The following is a 19486-nucleotide window of genomic DNA, read 5'->3' as shown; positions in this document are numbered from 1 at the left end:
TTTCTATCAGATAAAGGAGGACAATAAATCCCTTAATGAGCAGTTTTAAGGTCAACAGGAGGGAAGAAGGGGGGAAAAAAGCTTGAAGAAAAACACAAGCTTCTAATAAATCATCAGTAAATATAGGGCTTCATACTAAAGCTCATGTGGTAACCCTGGAAGTCCTTCTGAAAAAGAAAATGGTTGAAAAAGAGGGGGCAATAAGGACAAAAGCTTCAAACTGGAGATGCAGTGGAAATTAAGAAGACTCTGCTCTGTGACAAACAGTTTAACAGGAGGAGTGCCAGGAAAAGAAAAACACGGGTGAACTCTGAGTCAAGTCACGACAGCACACTTAAAATAATAGTTGATTCTCATTCCATCATGAAGACATATCTTGATTAAGGTAACTAAAACATATGTATGTATGTTATTAGAAAAGGTCATAGACTTTTCCTCGTGCTGAATAACAGCAAATTTGAAAACAAAATTGGCCAAGAGACACGTGCCAAGGACTGATGGACTTGGATACAATTGCCAAGGGTCATTTTTAAAATGTTGAACCTCACTGAACCATCAGTTACTGATGATATGTCCTCAAATCGAGATTTGGAGATGAACGGAATATAATGTGATCATTGTACTGACGTGTGCAGCTGTCTCAAGGTATCTTGAGGGCTGCATTGTCAGTCGTAACCTATATTAACCTTTCCAGAAACAGGCAACGTGGGACTATACACACCCAAGTCAGCTGCACAACTCAGTGCAGCTGACTTGGAGTCTCCTGGGACGGTACTGTCAGATACAGCCTGGATAATAGTTTTAGGATATGGAAACAGAAGAATATGGAGATCCAACCTGGTTCAGTTCAATTCACTTTTATTTACACAGCGCCAAATCACACCAACAGTCGCCTCAATGGGTTTTTTATTGTAAGGTAGACCCTACAATTAGATATACAGAGAAAAACCCAACAATCATATGACCCCCTATGAGCAGCACTTTGGCGACAGTGGGAAGGAAAAACTCCCTTTTAACAGGAAGAAACCTCCGGCAGAACCAGGCTCAGGGAGGGGCGGCCATCTGCTGCGACCGGTTGGGGTGAGAGAAGGAAGACAGGATAAAGACATGCTGTGGAAGAGAGACAGAGGTTAATAACAGATATGATTCAATACAGAGAGGTCTGTTAACACATAGTGAGTGAGAAAGGTGACTGGAAAGGAAAAACTCAATGCATCATGGGAATCCCCGGCAGCCTACATCTATTGCAGCATAACTAAGGGAGGATTCAGGGTCACCTGGTCCAGCCCTAACTATATGCTTTAGCAAAAAGGAAAGTTTGAAGCCTAATCTTGAAAGTAGAGATAGTGTCTGTCTCCTGAATCCAAACTGGAAGCTGGTTCCACAGAAGAGGGGCCTGAAAACTGAAGGCTCTGCCTCCCATTCTACTTTTAAATACTCTAGGAACAACAAGTAGGCCTGCAGAGCGAGAGCGAAGTGCTCTAATAGGGTGATATGGTACTACAAGGTCATTAAGATAAGATGGGGCCTGATTATTTAAGACCTTGTATGTGAGGAGCAGGATTTTGATTTTACAAAGGATGGCGAATACGGAGCTGACAGGCAGGAAGAAAGGAGGAAGACCACAAAGAAAGGAGGACTTGCTGTGAGTTGGTGTGACAGAGATGCATGCTAGTGAGATGGAGGGAGATTATTAATGTGAAGGAGCAGAAGAAAGAAGAAAAACAATCTGATATGACAATAAACAACAGTGTACAAATGTAAATGCTGTACTGAAATCTGTATTTTTAATTCAACTAATTAATGGAGTCACATATTTATTTACTAATATATGTGTTTCACGATTATTATCACTTTGTATTTCATTTTTTTACATCCTTAGTTATTAATTATTTGTCAAGTTTTTAATTTAACACCTACATTTAGTTAATTTGTAGTTTCGTTTCTGCCTATTTGTTTACAAATCACTTTTAATGTGTAAACAAAGAGCTAGAAGCTGCTAGGAGTTTCAAAGGCGCAACCATTAATGTTATTAGAGGGTCGTCCAGCAGGGGGCGATGGTGCACCTACACACTGTGAGAGCAGTAATGCCAGAAGAAGAGCTCTTCCCCTCCTCCTCGTTCATCACCACAGGCTGGTATCTGGTAACATTGGCGGAATAACACCAGGAGAGCGTCTTTTTCTGGGTGTTTTTGAAGCTGCCTTTTGCTGAGGTGAAGTTTAAAGGCAGGCAAAATGTCGTCTTGGGTGAAATCACCTGCGGGTGGTCGGCGGCCATCCGGTAACCCGAACGGAAGGTGAGTTTCCAGGCTAGCGAGGTTAGCATTAGCTGCTAGCTCTCAATAATATATAAACGTGAAACGCTGTCAATTAGCGGCCCTATAAACCGCCACCTGTGCTGTGTAGTGCTCCACAGCCGCGTGTGTTTCGGAGGGCAGCTCCATACCCAACCAGAGAGGAGAGGACCGAAGAGCTCAAGGATGCCCTGGACAGGTACCAGCCTCGGGCAGCCTTTTTGTTGTCGGCAATGGTTTAAAGTGACCAAAGCTTTATTATGAGTGATTTACCGTGCACCTTCACTTCTGTGTGTAGTGCTACACGTCATTCATGGTTTTGTTTTAGATGAAAGAATGCACCGTCTTAGTAAATAAAAACTGCATTTAAAGCCTCCAAGTTGCCCCAAGTCATATTTAATAGTTCCTTATAGCTGCCCTACTCTGGGGAACATCTTACTTCCCTCCCTTCCAGACTTTTCTTTCCTCCCTGAAGGTAAATCATGAAACAAATAATTCTAGGATCTTGTTTACAGGTTTAACTGGTTAGACCAAACTTTGAATGCAGCTCTCCAGTCTCAGTACACTTACAGTTTCAGCTGCCTAGTGAGGTTGTAGACTCATCTTTAACACAGAAATCACTTTTATTTGGGCACGTTCATAATTGCATGTGCAGCAGGCAAAGCAGGTACTGATAGAAGCTTGGTAGTTTGGAATCAGATGTAAAATGAACTAAAGTTACCTGAACAATCGTTTTTAGTGTGTGTTGTAAAACAGTTAGTGCTTAGTTAGAGTATATAAGCTAAAAGCAGCTGCTCTGAGTTCTGTGCAAACTGCACTGACTTTATTGCGGCCATATCACCAGACTAGTATAGAAGTAACGTGTTACTGCTGCTTCCTAATGAGAAAAATATTGCACACTGTTCACTGTAGAGCATGTGCTATATGGATGGAAGAATTGGGGCCCACCTTTTATCTTTGAGTGAGGTGTCACAGGTGTGTGCACCTGGCTGTGGCGTTCCAATGTTTGTGACGGATCATTCAAACGAGTACGCTGAGTTTGAGCGTCGTACTATAACAGGATACCGTCACTGCAACAGTTTCTTCTCTCCTACATATTCCACAGTCGACTGTAAGATGTGTTTTTGTAAAGTTTAGCAACCAGCCACTCGGTCACGAACGTAAAGTTAGAGAGTGGGGTCACCGACTGCGCTCTGCTGACTCACCAACTCCAGATTTCCAAACTTCTCAATGAACATCTGTGCTGACATGCAACTGGAGTTTCAGTGTTTGGGTTCCGGCAGCTGAGCAGCTCCCGTGGGTCTAACGTGTGGGTGATCCCATACTTTAGTCTCTATTCTGTACTTTGGGACAGAAGACGGATGTAATTTTACTGTCAACTATGACAAAATCAAGTATTTCAACACTTTAGCTGTGAATCCGTTGAAAGTGTGAATGTCAGAATATGCTGACGTAATGTTTTAGTAAGACATCAGGAATACGGTGTTTGCAACAGTCTACTATTGTTTCTGTGTTGTGGGGGGTGGGGGGGGAGCTGTATGAGTGAAACTTTGATGCACTGAATGTCGGACGCACAGGCTCCTCCGTGCACTTGCTCTCTGAGTCTCACTGTAGTTTTGTTTGACAAATCAAACATCCCACAATTAAAAGTCCACAAGCCACTGCTGCACTGAGAGACTATTTCGTACGCAGGCAAAAGAAGTCCACTGTCCAGACTTGAAAGTTGCGTTTTGATGGTTTATTTATCCAGTTTGGCAAGTAATAACAAAATCCATTTTTTTGTTACTTCCTGCTGCTTCTCCTGCTCTGGTAAAAAACCATAAGCCCACCCCAGTGCATGCTGGTCCTATACCAGTCTCTTTATTTATAGAAAACAAAATGGCCCTACAGCTCTTACTGACTAATTTAACAAAGTAACATCAAACAAACTTTGAAACAAAATATTAACCAACAAATAAACTTGTAAATAAACCCCAAAATATAAGTAAACTAACAACAAACTTTAACTAATTTCAAAATAATAAAAAAATAAGAACAAATAGCTCCAACACTCACTGTCAGAAAATCTATTTTTGGACATTTATATGCTCGTCATATTAAGGTGTCGTAGAAATACCTCCCATATTAAACTTTTATGACACTTTTCACTGCTTTTTTCCAGTTATGAAGAGCTAGAGCAAATCCAAAACTACAGTGGAAGTGTGAAGTACGAGGGCTACAAGCATCAGCCAAATGGTGAGATTTGTTTCTTTGTTTTGTCCGTATGAGCAAAATGGATACTCTTTACACAAGACATGTTTTTAAATACTCTAAAATCTTAATTACACATTTATCCAAAGAAGAAAAGAAAAGCAGTAATATTTGTGCCGCTTTTCGAGTCTCTTTCAACGTCACCGTTCTCAATCTTGCAGCCAAATCAGATGGTGGCACTCCAGCAGACAGACGTAAAACGCTGTATCAGAAGTTCTACAGACAGGTGCAGGAGGACAGGAAGCCAGCCGACTGCGTGGTTCTCTCTGTTACCAAACAGTGCCTGTGAGTATTTGTTCATTGCCAACAGAATTTGCTGGTTTATCCTTTACTATCAGCGTGAGGAGACTGATATCATTCAGTGATCCCCACACTTGGGCCCAAGCATATGTGCCGACTCATATTATCTTTTGTTTTTCTACCTTCCTCAGTCTTATATTAAAATCTTAGTCGATGCTAACAACCTTTCCCCGGCTGCTGTTTTCCCTGCCGGTTGGCTTGCTGGCCAGATTACTGTTGTAGTGTTTCTCAGTGTCATTGAGCTGCTTCGTCAGCTGCACCAACTGCACCGTCTTGGGCTGCAGCTGGCCGCAGTCGTCCTCCTGCTTTGGAGCTCTGCTGTGAGCTTTAGGGTCACTTTAATCAGAGCCTGCAGCAGATGGAGGACTGGTTCTTGTGCTGCTGTGCTGAGCTCACAGAGACCGCAGAACAAATGAGTGCTTCCAGCAGCTGCAGACCATGACTGTGGAGTTTTGGTTCACTGCAGGATGAGACTTATTGGATGAAAGCTGTTTTAATGTGTCAGTAAGTATGAGGCAATGAAAGTGTTCGGAGCAGAAGGACTTATAACTCTGTATCAGATCTTATCCTTTTATTATCACCGTCAGTTTTTTGCTTGCCTTTCTTTACTTTCTTGGTGTGCTGTGCGTTTCAGCGACGAGGCTTTGTTCACATTAACGTGCTGTAACTTCAAATTTGTTCTGGCTACTCAAATGTAGGTTCTTGTTCCCTTTGGAAAGTCTTTTTGTTGATGTATTAACAGTGTTTCACACGCAGACCCTGTGTGTAAGTATTCACATAACCACATTTCCAATGCAGATGTCTGCTGTGAAGCTTTGTCACCATGGCAACAAACAAAAAACCAACAAAAACCAAAGTAAAAGCCCACAGGTGTAGTTTTCTTCCTGTGTTGTGTTGAATGATTGTCTGTTAAATTAGTTGTGATAACTGACAACCACAGACGAAGCAACGTGAACACCAGGAAAAAAACAAACTTTGTCACTCACACAAATACATTTACATAAAGTTGGAACAGCTGTTTGTTTTTGGTCTCTTGATCAGTCAGTAATGAAGATTGTATTCATTTATGCACAGTCATAAAATGTCATGTAGCACATCTTTAAAATTCAGTGTTCAACTACACACTGATTTGCATTGAAGTACATTAACAGACACATACATGCGAAGGTTAAACATTCTTGACACCTTTCACATATCAAATGTGCCACTTGGATCACTTTCTGTTAAAATACTTTTTATTTTATGCTTTTGAAAAACTGCCACAGTTGTAATCAATCAATCAATCAAACCTTTATTCGTCACATGCAAGTTTGCACCTGCAGTGAAATTGGACCCCCCCACCCCCCGACCATGACATTCTACACATGGTTAAAGTCTAACACAGTAGCAGTCAAAGCACACTAAAAAACTTGCACTCCTTATGCTCTGCAAGATTGCAACATCATCATTTTCACACACTAAAAGCAACGATTAATTTGAATCACAAATATGGCCGCTTAAGCTTGATTTAGGCTATACTCCTGTGCTGAACGGCACGGCCATGCACCCTATACTGGGTATACAGACGTGTCCAAGACGACTTGCTGAAGTTCAAACTGAGCATCAGAATCAGAGAGAGTGCTGGTTTTAGGGGACACGTTTAATGTGGAACGGTTTCCAGCACCTTGTTGAACTTGCAGGGTGTACTTAATAAAGTGTCCTACTAGTATAGTCACAAGGGTGTCAACCACTGGAATTGGTTCAGCACAGGACTATAACTCAAGCTAACTATGAAACTCAGTTGATACAGATGGACTGGCAGTTATAAAATGCTTATTGATAAGTATAAGTTGATGCAGCACTTTATTTGACTTTCTCAGTATCCCAAAGACACTAGGAAATACTAGTATTATAATATTTACGGTACAAGCATCTCATTAAGAATAAACCCACAATACAACACTAATCACACCTATGAGAGATTTGAAAATCTGTGTTAGTGTAGCTGTTGCTGTGAGTCTATTGTGCAAGTGGTGTGATATGCCCATGTAGAAAGGACGGCACTGCAACGCTGGATTTGCCCTTACTCTGGGCTCCCTCTTTATTCTGGCAACTGGTACAAAGAAAACAGCACACAGTCTTCATTAACAGTGTGCAACGCAACTGCAACATTCAGTTCACCAGCTTGGGAGTTTTTTTCCTTTTTCTTTCCAAACATAACACTTAACAAATGAATAAGATATATTTATACAACACAACATCAACAAAGTCTTTCTTTTAAAAGTTCTAGCTGAAACCAAACCTGTGATTGTATAGTAGCAGTATTATCTATTTATTTTTCTCCTTTTCCCCAAACAACAACAACAACAATAACATATAAAAACAGCTTTTCTATTAAAAACAATCATCATTGTTCATCTTTTTTTTTTTCCTATACAACAGCATCAATTAAAACTTATACTTAACAGCGCCTACCTGGTACAAAGAAAACAGCACACAGTCTTCATTAACAGTGTGCAAAGCAACTGCAACATTCAGTTCTGTTAAAAAGAATTAGAACAATTACAGTCTCATAGAGAAACATTAGAGCTGAGTGCAAGTCAAAAAGCACCCGACTAGCTAACGAGTATTAGCTTAGCATGCTAACTAAAAATGCTACTCGTGAATAAAGTTACTACCCATGAATCAAAATGCCTGTAACTTTCAGGATACATGCTAGTACTGCTTACAATCAAAATACATGTTGACAATTACCACTATAAGAATGTTTTCATTAATACACATACAAAATTGACAACAGTATCGTTTACTAGCACCTACTACCAGCTTGGGAGTTTTTTCCTTTGCGCTGTGCAGCAATTTGGAACTTTTAACAGTTGCAGTTGCGGTATTTGTCCACCAGGTGGCTCCAACTATTCACAAAGCACATCAATTTTGAGGAAATTCATTAAGCTATTTTCTAACTCTGTTACATCAGCTTCACTTAAAACACTGTTTTTGTTGGGAAAGAACATTTTAAATGAAGGAGTCACCCTTTGCTCCGTCACAGATTTAACTTGGGGTATCTCCTATACGAGGTGAGTCGCTTAATATAGAAATGTCACGTTAACAAAGTGTTTCTCTTCCTCTCAAAGGGATTACCCCAAATCGCTAAGCCAGTGCTTGCAGGAGCGTGGCCTGTCAGTGGAAATGCTCTACCTTCAAGCGGAATCGGGCCTGACCCGGGCCCTACAGGATGTCCGAGCAGAAGGCTCCCCCTTATGTATTCTGGTGGAGCAGACAAACGTAGCTCTGTCCTCCTGCACTGTTATCATATTCTCAGAATCCCTCAAAAGTAAGTTCGTACCCCTCGTATTCCTTCAAACTTACCAAACCATCCCTTTTACTAGGCTCAGTTCAACAGTCTGTAGATTCCACATCTTTAAACACGAGGTCTAAAACAAATTTCTTGTAAAACCAAATAAATTAAAAAGACACACTACCATTTAAAAGACCAATATCTAAAGTTACACAAAGCTACAGTTCTTCAGTCATGCATGCATTTAAAAACTGTGCCGAGTCTATCATATCTACATGTTAATAGCTCGATCTTGGCAAACGACCCTTTGGCTAGCACATGCATATACTTCACACAACAATACATGACAATACATCCCAAAAAAACAAACCAAAAACTAAAAAACGGTCAATTTATTACAACATTTGTTTCATTTTATGGGTCATCAGTTCTGTCACTAACTGGTATCTTAAACCAAATAACAAACCAGAACAAACCAACAGACTTCTTTGGAAGACGACACAAAGGCAACGTTGTAGCTACCATTCAGACTATTTGTTAGCTTACACACCAACTTCACTTCATCTTTGATTTTTGTGCGATAACTTGAGTGTTTCTCTTAACAAAAACAAATAAACCAAATCTGTATTATTATTATCAGACGTATGCACGATCGGTGCCAGGTTGGTACTCTCCGATGGGCTCGTCCTCAAGAAGTCGTACATGTTGGCAAACGCAAGACCCAGGCTTGAGGTCAGGTTCAGCTGCATATGAGGTGCAGTCGAGACGTTTAGCAACACAGACCATAAAAGTATTTCTGTGTCACCTCAGTCCTGTGGGAACCAGATGTACCAAGTGTCGCAAAACTACAACGTTTCAGCTGAAACTTCATTTCAGGGAGGACAGAAAATTCTCAGGATGGTGTGAAGTAGGGCTGCCACAAACGATTATTTTGATAGTCGACTAGTCACCGATTATTTGCAGGGCCGCGCTATGAATCCTGGGATAGGTTGGGCCACGAAGGATGCACCCAACCCATCCTTCAAATCTGGGGAAATGAAGGACGCATTTGGAGGCCGCATTTGGAGGCGTCTTTGAATTTGGACAGCCTTCGTCCCGTCGCTGTAACGCAATCTGCCTACAAATGTAGCCTCCGAAGGATGCAGCCCCTGAATATGGACACAGCTACGATACCGGACACAGCTGCTTCTTCTTCGGGGTTTAACAGCAGCTGGCATCCTTGTACATGCAGTGCTGCCATCTTCTGTTTCAGTCCGTTATTACACTCTTAAATCCTACTACTTATTCCTGCGTCTTTCGGGATCTTCCAAAGCTTCAATCGATGCGTCGACTACTAAATTAGTCGATTAGTTGATAGTCGACTAATCGTGACTAGTCGACTAATCGTGGCAGCCCTAGTGTGAAGATTGTATACAAATCCTTTCACAGTTCCACAGCGGCGTGTATCACAGTTCAGCTGACCCAGTTTTCTCCTTCGAACTGCTACGGTAGGGTCGAACTCCTACGGTCGAACTGCTACGGTAGGGTCGAACTCCTACGGTCGAACTGCTACGATAGAACTCCTACGGTAGGGTCGAACTGCTACGGTCGAACTCCTACGGTAGGGTCGAACTCCTACGGTAGGGTCGAACTCCTACGGTAGGGTCGAACTCCTACGGTAGGGTCGAACTGCTACGGTAGAACTCCTACGGTAGGGTCGAACTCCTACGGTCGAACTGCTACGGTAGAACTCCTACGGTAGGGTCGAACTCCGACGGTAGGGTCGTACTCCTACGGTCGAACTGCTACGGTAGAACTCCTACGGTAGGGTCGAACTCCTACGGTCGAACTCCTACGGTAGGGTCGAACTCCTACAGTAGGGTCGAACTCCTACAGTAGGGTCGAACTGCTACGGTAGAACTCCTACGGTAGGGTCGAACTGCTACGGTAGAACTCCTACGGTAGGGTCGTACTCCTACGGTCGAACTGCTACGGTAGAACTCCTACGGTAGGGTCGAAACTCCGACGGTAGGGTCGAACTCCTACGGTCCAACTGCTACGGTAGAACTCCTACGGTCCAACTGCATTTTCACATCTGAACCTGGGAGGCAGATTTGCTGTGAATGTCAAAAGAGAGTAATCCTCGACTCCAAAGCCTGACCTGAACTTAGTATCTGACCTGATGCAGATCCAGGCTCTAAATATGATCACGAGGAGGAAACTGGCTACGTTTAAATCAGTTATGGTTTTATGGACCTTTATGACCTAACCTCGTAACTGTGGGGATTTTCATTTGCTTTTTTTATCTTTTGAATCCTCCTGGACGAAGCGTGCGGCCGGTGTTACAGAGGCATGACCCGGGCTCTGGATAAAATCAAACTCAAGTTGTAATAATGTGCAGTTTGCTTTAAATCTGCTTAATATGACATTTTATGCTTTATTAGCACACATACACGACCTAATCTTTATAACACAAATGTTAAACACATTGTTAGGTGAATTCAACCAAAATTAGATCAATTCAACAAAAACAATTGTCTGTCCTCAGAAACAAAGCTGAAAAAGCGTCACCATTCATTATATTTAGAATAAAATGTCTGGATGCACATTTAGATAAATTCAGTACTTATTAAACAGGTTGTATTAAAGTTACTGATAAATGCACGTATTTGCACAAAATGCATGTCCCTCAGTGCCACACATCCAGCAATCCAACACTACCCCCACCCCCCGAAGCATTACTTACCAAAATACTAATTTAATCAGCTGATCCCAACATTGACATCAAAACGATCTCAGCGCGAGCTGAAAGGAATCTTTTTTCACCTCTTTCTCCCACCTCAGCCTCATGACACTTCACCGTTACCGTTCCCTTTCCCTCCTCAGTCCATCGAAACATGCCCAAAGACCAGGCCATGGACTTTGTTCTAGCAGAGTACAACCGTGGACTGGCTAAAGAGCGACCCCCGAGGGACCCAGCAGACATTGCAGCCGAGGCGTCGCAGCTGCTCGATGACTATCTGGATCGAGAAAAGATCGCGCGCCACACCGTCCCCTCTGAAACACGTCAGCTCCTCGTGCTGTTAGCCGAGGGTGTCCATCTGTACCCCGAGGAGTTGGAAACCATCTCGGAGTACGTGCGCTCTCGGCAGGACCACATACAAGGTGAAACGATTACACAGCAGTTCCTACAGAAGCGCTGTTTCAGCTTTGCTTTGTCCTTGGGTCGTATATCTCTGTTTCACCAGCGTTTTATCACCTCAGCTTCCAACAGTGAGGGTGAGAAAGGGATCATGTTACCTCCAGGGTTGGGGAAACCACCTCCTCTGCTTCCGACTCCATCTGGGCCACCACAGCCTCAGCCTGCATCTTTAACAGGGGGGCCCATGGGAGACCACGCCTCACCTTCACCTGTACCCCTCTTGCCTTCACCAGGTTTGGGTTTTCCCTCTTTGTATCTTTTTAAATGAAGCATGATGAAAACTCCCGGTGTCCTACTTTGGTGAGAGTGCTAAAACCTACCACGGCATTGCTAATCATGAACAGCTAGAGGCTGATTTGCTTCTTTTTATTTATTTTTAGTCGCTCATCCCAAAACCAAACCTCCTCCGCTGCTCTCCTTGCATCGTCTTCCTGGTCCGTCGTTAGGGGGCCCAATTGTCCGAGGTCCCCTGTCGTCGCACATCCCTTACGGCGGTCCTGGTGTGCCTCGCGGGCCCCTGCTCCACCCTCCTCCTGTGTTCCACCCAGGCCCCAGAGGTCCCACTAGAGGAGCCCCTCCCACTCTAAAGAGCGCTCGCCCTCCACTTCTGTCGTCTCCAGGTTGATCTTTGGTTTCTTTTGGGGGTTTTTCTCTTTCTCTTCTTAAACTTTTGTCCTAAAGTCGTGTTTTTTTCCTCTTTGTTTTCTCAGGTGCTCCTCTTCTTCGTCAGAGTGTCCCCCGGCATTAGGAAATGACACACACACACACACACACACACACACACACACACACACACACACACACACACACACACACACACACACACACACACACACACTCTTGCAGGTTATGAACAGTGTATCACTTCATGTTAGAGCAAAAGCATCCTTTTTTATGTTTTTATCTAAATTTAGCTGGAAAATAAAAAGTTGATGTTATGTCTTCATCTCACTGTGGGTGGTTTGAGTGGTAATGTTAAGACCCCCCACCCCCACCCCACCCCAAGGCATCAGTGCCTTTTTTATGTTTTGTCCGTCAGCAGTTTGGATGTTGGGGTCTGTAACTGCTGGTGAGTGTTGCACAGGTCCATCAGGTAGTTCGTTTAGCTGATTGCACAGAAATACAGCCACGCAGTAATCAACACCCAATCACGGCTGCAACAGGACGTCTTCTGTACATAAACGCCAGGAGCCTACTTGCTTTGTACAGTTTTTCAACATGGTGCTTTCTCAAAGTTTCTCTGGGCAACAGATATTTCACTTTATAATGGTTTGTTCGTATTTCTGGTTCAAATATAACTTGATTCATGTGTAATTTTCTTTGTGCCACAGATGAAAACAGTCACTCTGAAGGACTCTGTATGATGCATGCACAAACACATGTATTTGTTCAATTGCATTTCCTGCACTGTGCACAGTGAAATCGCTGTCGTGTCAGTAAAATAATCGTCCTTGTGACGTTGGAATTGCAACGATCAGCTTTGTTTTGTTTCCCAGGCTTCTGACAGAGTCCTTCTATCAAAGCACAAGACTTAAGCTCCAACTGTTTCCCAGCATAAATGAAAGAATGCGACTCTCTTCATTATAAGTCCAGTGGCCACATATTTTCTAAATGGCAGGTGTGATGTGAGTAAGAAGGCTCCACAGGTTTGTTACACTGTGGGTTTCAGCCTTTAATATCTGTTAAATATGATGCAGGCAGAGCACACGAGTCTAGAACCAACAACTACTTATCATATGTGGCTTTTTTTGTCATTGCTAGAACTTCTAGCACACTGTTGTTTTGTTGCTAATATTTATTAGCATTACTGAAGCATTTATCTGGTTAAGAAGCCTTTTTCTGTTGGAGCCACGGAGGCTGAGGCCTCAAAGACAAACACTTTGCTTTTGTAGATACTGTAAAAATGTTTCTTCATGTTTCTGAACCACTGTATGCGTTTCCCTTTGCTGTGCGGCGTGCTGATGTTGAACAGGTCCCGATTATATTTTCAAAGAAAACATTTATAAATGTTTTGAGACGTTTTTCTTTTATTATGAATTAAAATGAACATCTTGATACAAGTTCACCAAACTGATGCATCTTTCTGTAAGAGTCTGAATAGATGTTAGTGCTAAAGTTCCTAACATACGTATTGATCTATTTAAGTGAATAAAACGTCAAAGTAAACCCTTTGTGTATTTTGTACAACGAGCTGCAGCAGCAGGTGAGGCCTGGACAGGCGTTGGTGTCGCTGCATCAGTTTTTAAGCTCCAGTTGAAGCTCTCGCCTGGATGGAGATTTCTGGACTCATTTTTATTTCCATACTGGAAGCTTGCCTGAGCTGCTGTACAGTAACACAGTAAACAGCTTCCAGGCTTCATGGTAGCGAACTGCATAAGTGGCACAGAAGTAGTTGTGTATATTTTCTGTTGCATGTTTGCTATAATGTTCTTTTGACATCTTTTAGTGTCGTTTTAAACACCAGAGTCTCTACTTTGCTCTTTTTATACACAGTCCTGTTGCCAGTTGTTCCAGCTGTTTGTTTTTACTGCCACCTGCTCGTCGCGCCTTTATCAGTTTATATATGTTCATATATTCTACTGTGAACAATCAAGATTATTATATATGGTTTTAATTTATTTACAGTCCTGTGCAAAAGGTTTTAGGCAGGTGAAAGGTGCTTTCAGAAATATAAACGATTGTTTATTGGCCCCAAATGTATTCTGAAGCAGGACAACGACCCAAACACAGCCAAAGTCATGAAGAGCTATCTTCAGCGTAAAGACGAACAAGAATAATGGATTGCATTTATAAAGCGCTTTTCAAGGCACCCAAAGCGCTTTACAATGCCACTATTCATTCACTCTCACATTCACACACTGGTGGAGGCAGCTACAGTTGTAGCCACAGCTGCCCTGGGCCAGACTGACAGAAGCGAGGCTGCCATATCACGCCATCACCAGTAGGCAGTAGGTGAAGTGTCTTGCCCAAGGACACAACGACCAGGACAGAGAGCCCGGGGATCGAATCGGCGACCTTCCGGTTACAGATATGCTTCCCAACCCCCTGAGCCACGGTCGCTCTAACCCTAAGAAGTCCTGGAAGTGATGGTACGGCCCCCACAGAGCCCTGATCTCAACATCGAGTGTGTACGTGAAGAGACAGAAGGATGTGAGGACGCCGACATCCACAGATCTGTGCTTGATTCTCCGAGATGTTTGGAACGAACCAAGATTCTTTATTTGTCACGTACATGGTTATAAAAGTACAACACGCAGTGAAAGGTGACCTGATACGCTCGACTGTGCAAAAAGAGAGAGAACATTATATTCTGTGAGTTACATACATTATATAAATAAAACAATCTGGAAATTTACAGTTCAAAATCTGAGACTGTGCATTGTGTGAGTGGGGTGTTAAAGTGTGCTGCAGTGAAGCCTGAAGGCTCAGCCGTGATATGAGAATGACAGGAGAGAAGCTCCTCTTCAGCCTCTCTGTTCTTGCTCGGGTGGTGTTGCACCTCCTGCCTGATTGCAGAAGTTGGGACGGATCCTTCAGTATGTGAGCTGCTCTGGACCAGCATCTCCTGGAGTAAATGTCCTGCAGCGAGGGGAGAGCAGCCCTGCAGCAGCGCTCTGCTGGATGGATAACTGTGAAGAGCTTTTTGGTCCTGACCAGCCGAGTCCTTCAAAAACTGTGTGCCAGTGTAGCTAGAAGAAGGCTGCTCACACAAAATATGATTTAGATTTCTCTTTCTTTCCTTCTCTGCATTTTGTTGATTGGTGAAAATAAACGCTTTTGTTTTTGAGCATTCTTTGTTTACAGCATTTTGTCCTCACCTGCCTAAAACGTTTGCACAGTGCTGTATATTTTTAATTATATTTCACAACTTTTTGCGGGTACTGGGGCATCAGATGTTACACACTCTATATGTTCAACCAAACTAAGGGGACCAGCAGCCTGGTGTGTGTGCACACGCTGTTCAGAGGTTTCATTAAGCGATTTTGCAATAAGATGAGACTTTATTGATCCTACGGCCGGGAAACCTGTGCGTCACCACAGCTCAGGTACAGATAGCAGAAGAATACAGAGAGTAGACCAGAATATAGTCAAGTAATACAAAATAAACAAGATAATACAACAAGGACATGCAACACGTAAGCCTCATACTATCCATATGAGGCTTGTGGAAATATGCAAGTATTAAATTTCAACTATTCTACTCTTCAGAGATGGGCAGTAACGCATAACGCGTTACTGTAATCCGATTACTTTTTTCAAGTAACGAGTAAAGTAAGGGATTACTATTGCAAAAACGGTAATTAGATTACCATTACTTTCCCGTAGGAACGCTGCGTTACTGCGTTACTAAAACCGTGATTTTTTTGCGAGAATGTCTCATGACAGTGACGTAAGCGAGTGCGACGTTCGTGACAACAGCTGTGTGCAGATCAACAATGGATCATATATCGAGTGCAGAGAGAGTATGAGCGTGCAGCGTTTAAAGCGTGGAAGTACTGACCTTACTTTGAGTTTGATTCCATAAAAAGTGACAAAAACATTAGTGTCCGTTGTGCGTGGGAAGAAAACTTATTTTTACAGCGAAAAAACCCCTAAACTTCCAAACAAGCACTGAGTAGCTACGACGTAATGGGAAACTCACAGAGAAACTCGCGGATTCTTCCACTGACCGCTGCACACCTGCACCAGGGTAAACCTCCGCCTACCCCACTCCTGCTTTACAGGTGAAAATAGAGCAACAGGACCGCTAGTCTTTGACTTTATTTATTTTCTGCTGTGTTTTACTTGCATCTATTTGAAAGACTGAGTGTAAACACACAAAATATTTTATTTTATGTGCTGGAATGTGCAGAAAATAGGTTTAAATGTTAAACTAATTTCTTCCAGTCAGAGAATGTTGCAGATAATTAAATGGTTGCTTGATGCATAAAGTTAAAAGATTAAAACTAATAAAACAAGTTTTAAAAAGAGACTTTTCCATTTGATTACATTTTGTATGATGATTATGCAGAAAAAGTAGAATTGGGCTGTAAGATCTATGACTTTATCACCTATTCAGGTTGTAAATCGTGTTTTTAAAAAGTAACTAAGTAACTAATTACTTTTGAAAATAAGTAATCAATAAAGTAACGGGATTACTTTTTTGGGGGAAGTAATCAGTAATTAGTTACTGATTACTTTTTTCAAGTAACTTGACCAACACTGCTACTCTTACTATGTAAGTAACAGATATCTAGTATAGACATATACATGCACACATCCATACGTCACCACTTCACGCATCAATAGCCAGAGATTTATGGGGCTTCAGTCATTTGAGGGATGTTTTTCTTTTCTTTTGTCAAAATAAAAAAATCAAACATCCCGTCATGTGACACTGCGAGGCAATATTGTCCTCTGAAAGGAGAAAAAACATCCGTTTCCAAAGCTGCAGGTTAAACATTTTAATTCAAAACATAAAACTGGAATAAAATCTACTTCCTGTTTGAAGGAAAAACGATGCTGCTGCTGTGGATTGTATCCTGTGTGCTTTTTTGAGTTGACATGAAGCGTAAACCTGTAGAAATCCTGTGATGACGTTGCACCTTTTCACCTCTAGATGGCGACACACACCTGTTCTTTTATTTGATGTCACAGCTAAGGTTTGTCCTGCGTCCTGTCAAATTGTTTATTCTTGTGAAACTTGCTACTGAAACACTCCTGAAACACAAAGTTTTCTCTGACAAACCGACTGTTTTCATTCATCACTGTGACGTTGGCATCGTGACTGCAGTCAACATCATACAACCCAGAGTCAAAGTGATTATATGCATAAATAGAAAGTGACATCTGCATTACTGCGTCCTAGCTTTGCATGAATGAAGATGTTATATCTTGGCACGATCTTCCTGCCTCCTCATCTCTCTCATCTAACAACAAGGATCAGGTTTTAAGCTGGATGGATGTGATGGAGGGCTGCGCTCCCGTTTCTTTCCTGTTCCTGAGAATAAATTTCACTTTTCTTACTGTAGAAAAGTAGAAAAGAAAAAAACAACTTGTGAGATACTTGCTGTGTAAGTAAAAAGTGCATTATGATTATTTTACTGATGACATTATATGTGGGAGTCAAATAAGCTGTGACACAAACACAGAGCAGGAATGTGGCTGAATGTGTCTGATACTCTCCTCATGGTGCCTCCACCCCCTCTCCTCCAGCTGTGGCTGCGCTGCTGTGAGGAGCCCATCAACTCAGGAAGTAATGGACAACTGTCTTCACCTCATTACACCAGCCTACACACAGACTCTGATTGGACACTGTTTGAAGGCAGTGCACTGTCAAGTAGCTTAAATTCATATTTCTCGTGTCTTACTTTGAAGAATGATTCCAGCCTTTGCAGAAATGTTGAGTTTGATTCAGCGAACTGTGTTTGATTTAAGGTTTCCTTTTAAAAAGCAGCAGCTTTTTAAAAGCTTACAGATGCTTCAGATTATCTGTCATAACTGCTTTTCATTTGTGTGGGGATCATGTATTAATAATACATTAAGCACCTCATGAAAAGGGCTTTTTCTAATAACTGTGCAACCCTAACCCTAATAACCCTAATAACTGCAGTTTCATTATTTAATTGTGCATCATAATTCACTGTTTCCTTTGATTGCAGTGCAGTAAAATAAAGCAGTTTGCAGGGACTGTGGTTGCAGTGGAACTCTGAAGGGAACAATTACTGTCCCTGATTTTCACAAACACATTTGTATGAACATTTTTCTAATCTGCTGCACTAATAAAGGTTCAGTTTGTGGTACATGCTTAACTTGCCTGAGATAAACATTTGTGCTACATCCCAGTTTTTGGTTTACTGTCACGGCTGGGGCGGCAGTCGTGTGGAGGTGAGAAGGAGGATCCAAATAGCAGCCAGTGGTGGAGGTGCAAGTGAGATTTATTTACAGTGAGTAATAACCAAGAAGCAGGCAGAACGGAGCACAGAGGGAAGACACAGGTAGGGATAACAAACACGATGACCGGCCCCAAAGAACTAATACAAAAGAGAATAAATTAATAAACTAGAGAATAAACTAGAAAATGTAATAATAAACTTAAAGCGCCGGGTCACCGACCCAGGACCATGACAGTTTACAACACTGATGAGACGCCAGATAACAGAAACCTTATCATTAAAACAAGAATAGTGCTTGTTATGGTCCCCGTGTCTGCCCCGCCGGCCCCGCAAGGCTGCATGTGTTCTTTCTCCCTCTCTCTCCGCTCTGCCTGGGCGGAGCTCACTGCGGGCTCCGCCCTTGGCCCACACACCTGTTCACGATTAGCTGTCCTTACCTGTCCGCTATTTGAGGCTGGGACAAAGACCTTCTGGATGATTGCGACACGTCAGTCATCCTCTCAGCTCCCGCCAATCTGTGCTTAAGTGTTTTGTGACTTGTGAGTAATTTCCCTCTCCTGTGTGATAGTTTTCCTCCCCGGACCTGTGACCTTCCTGCTGTGCGACGTGTGTGAGCTTCCTCTTGGACCTTTGGACCCTGGATTTCCCCCTCACTGTATTTATTCTGCTGTTGTAAATAAACTGTTTGGAAACATCCACCTGCTCTGGTTTGGTTCCTACCTACACTTAATTAGAGCTTAGTATATCTCTGCCATAAAAACACATTATTTTAAATAAGCTGTCGTTTTATGTAGAAAATCCTTCTGCTTTAAACTTCTTTAGTTTGATGTGTGTTTTGCGCTGTTTGAAACTGAGCCCGAGGCGTCGTCGTCACAGTCAAAAGGACGTTATTGAATTCTTTTTGAAGGCTTCCTGCAGCTAAATAAATATCAATTAAAATATCAAAATAAATACTATTCACCAAATACCGTCTGGTTGCTTTAAGTACAGCCACATGTTGTGTGAGGATGTTATTAAACATGCATTTAAGTGCATTTATAGATAAATACAGAAAGCTTCTCAGCTTTATTAGCAGTTTTTCTCCTGCATAGATTTCATTTTCCTTTTTATTTCTGATTTTCCGTTCACATTGTTTTCTCCACTAATTAAAATGAAATGAGTATGTCTTCAGCTTCAGTCACTGGTTTCTGGAGGTCGCTGCTGAGCCTGCTGGGTCAGCACATTAATGCAAAAGCTGCAGCAGACCTGCAGACATGGAGTTCGTTTCTAATTGGAGCGCACTGTTGTGTCGGGGGGAGGGGGGGGGCTG

General features: G+C 42.3%; 1 protein-coding gene across 1 annotated transcript; it reads left to right on the top strand.

Annotated features, from left to right (window-relative positions):
• The first annotated feature begins 2105 nt into the window (after positions 1–2105).
• On the top strand, positions 2106–12220 carry si:ch211-216l23.2 (uncharacterized). The gene is made up of 9 exons (XM_006795809.3): positions 2106–2297; positions 2407–2493; positions 4456–4529; positions 4706–4829; positions 7958–8157; positions 10987–11265; positions 11365–11535; positions 11683–11922; positions 12013–12220. The coding sequence occupies exons 1-9, from the start codon at positions 2236–2238 to the stop codon at positions 12048–12050; spliced, it is 1275 nt and encodes a 424-aa protein (XP_006795872.1). The 5' UTR covers positions 2106–2235; the 3' UTR covers positions 12051–12220.
• The last annotated feature ends 7266 nt before the right edge of the window (positions 12221–19486 follow it).

Source organism: Neolamprologus brichardi, chromosome 7, assembly GCF_056152115.1.
Source record: "Neolamprologus brichardi isolate AB-2024 chromosome 7, ASM5615211v1, whole genome shotgun sequence".
In the NCBI taxonomy this organism is placed as follows: domain Eukaryota; kingdom Metazoa; phylum Chordata; class Actinopteri; order Cichliformes; family Cichlidae; genus Neolamprologus; species Neolamprologus brichardi.
The sequence above is the reverse complement of the archived record's forward strand: the minus strand, read 5'-3'. Positions and strand labels throughout refer to the sequence as shown.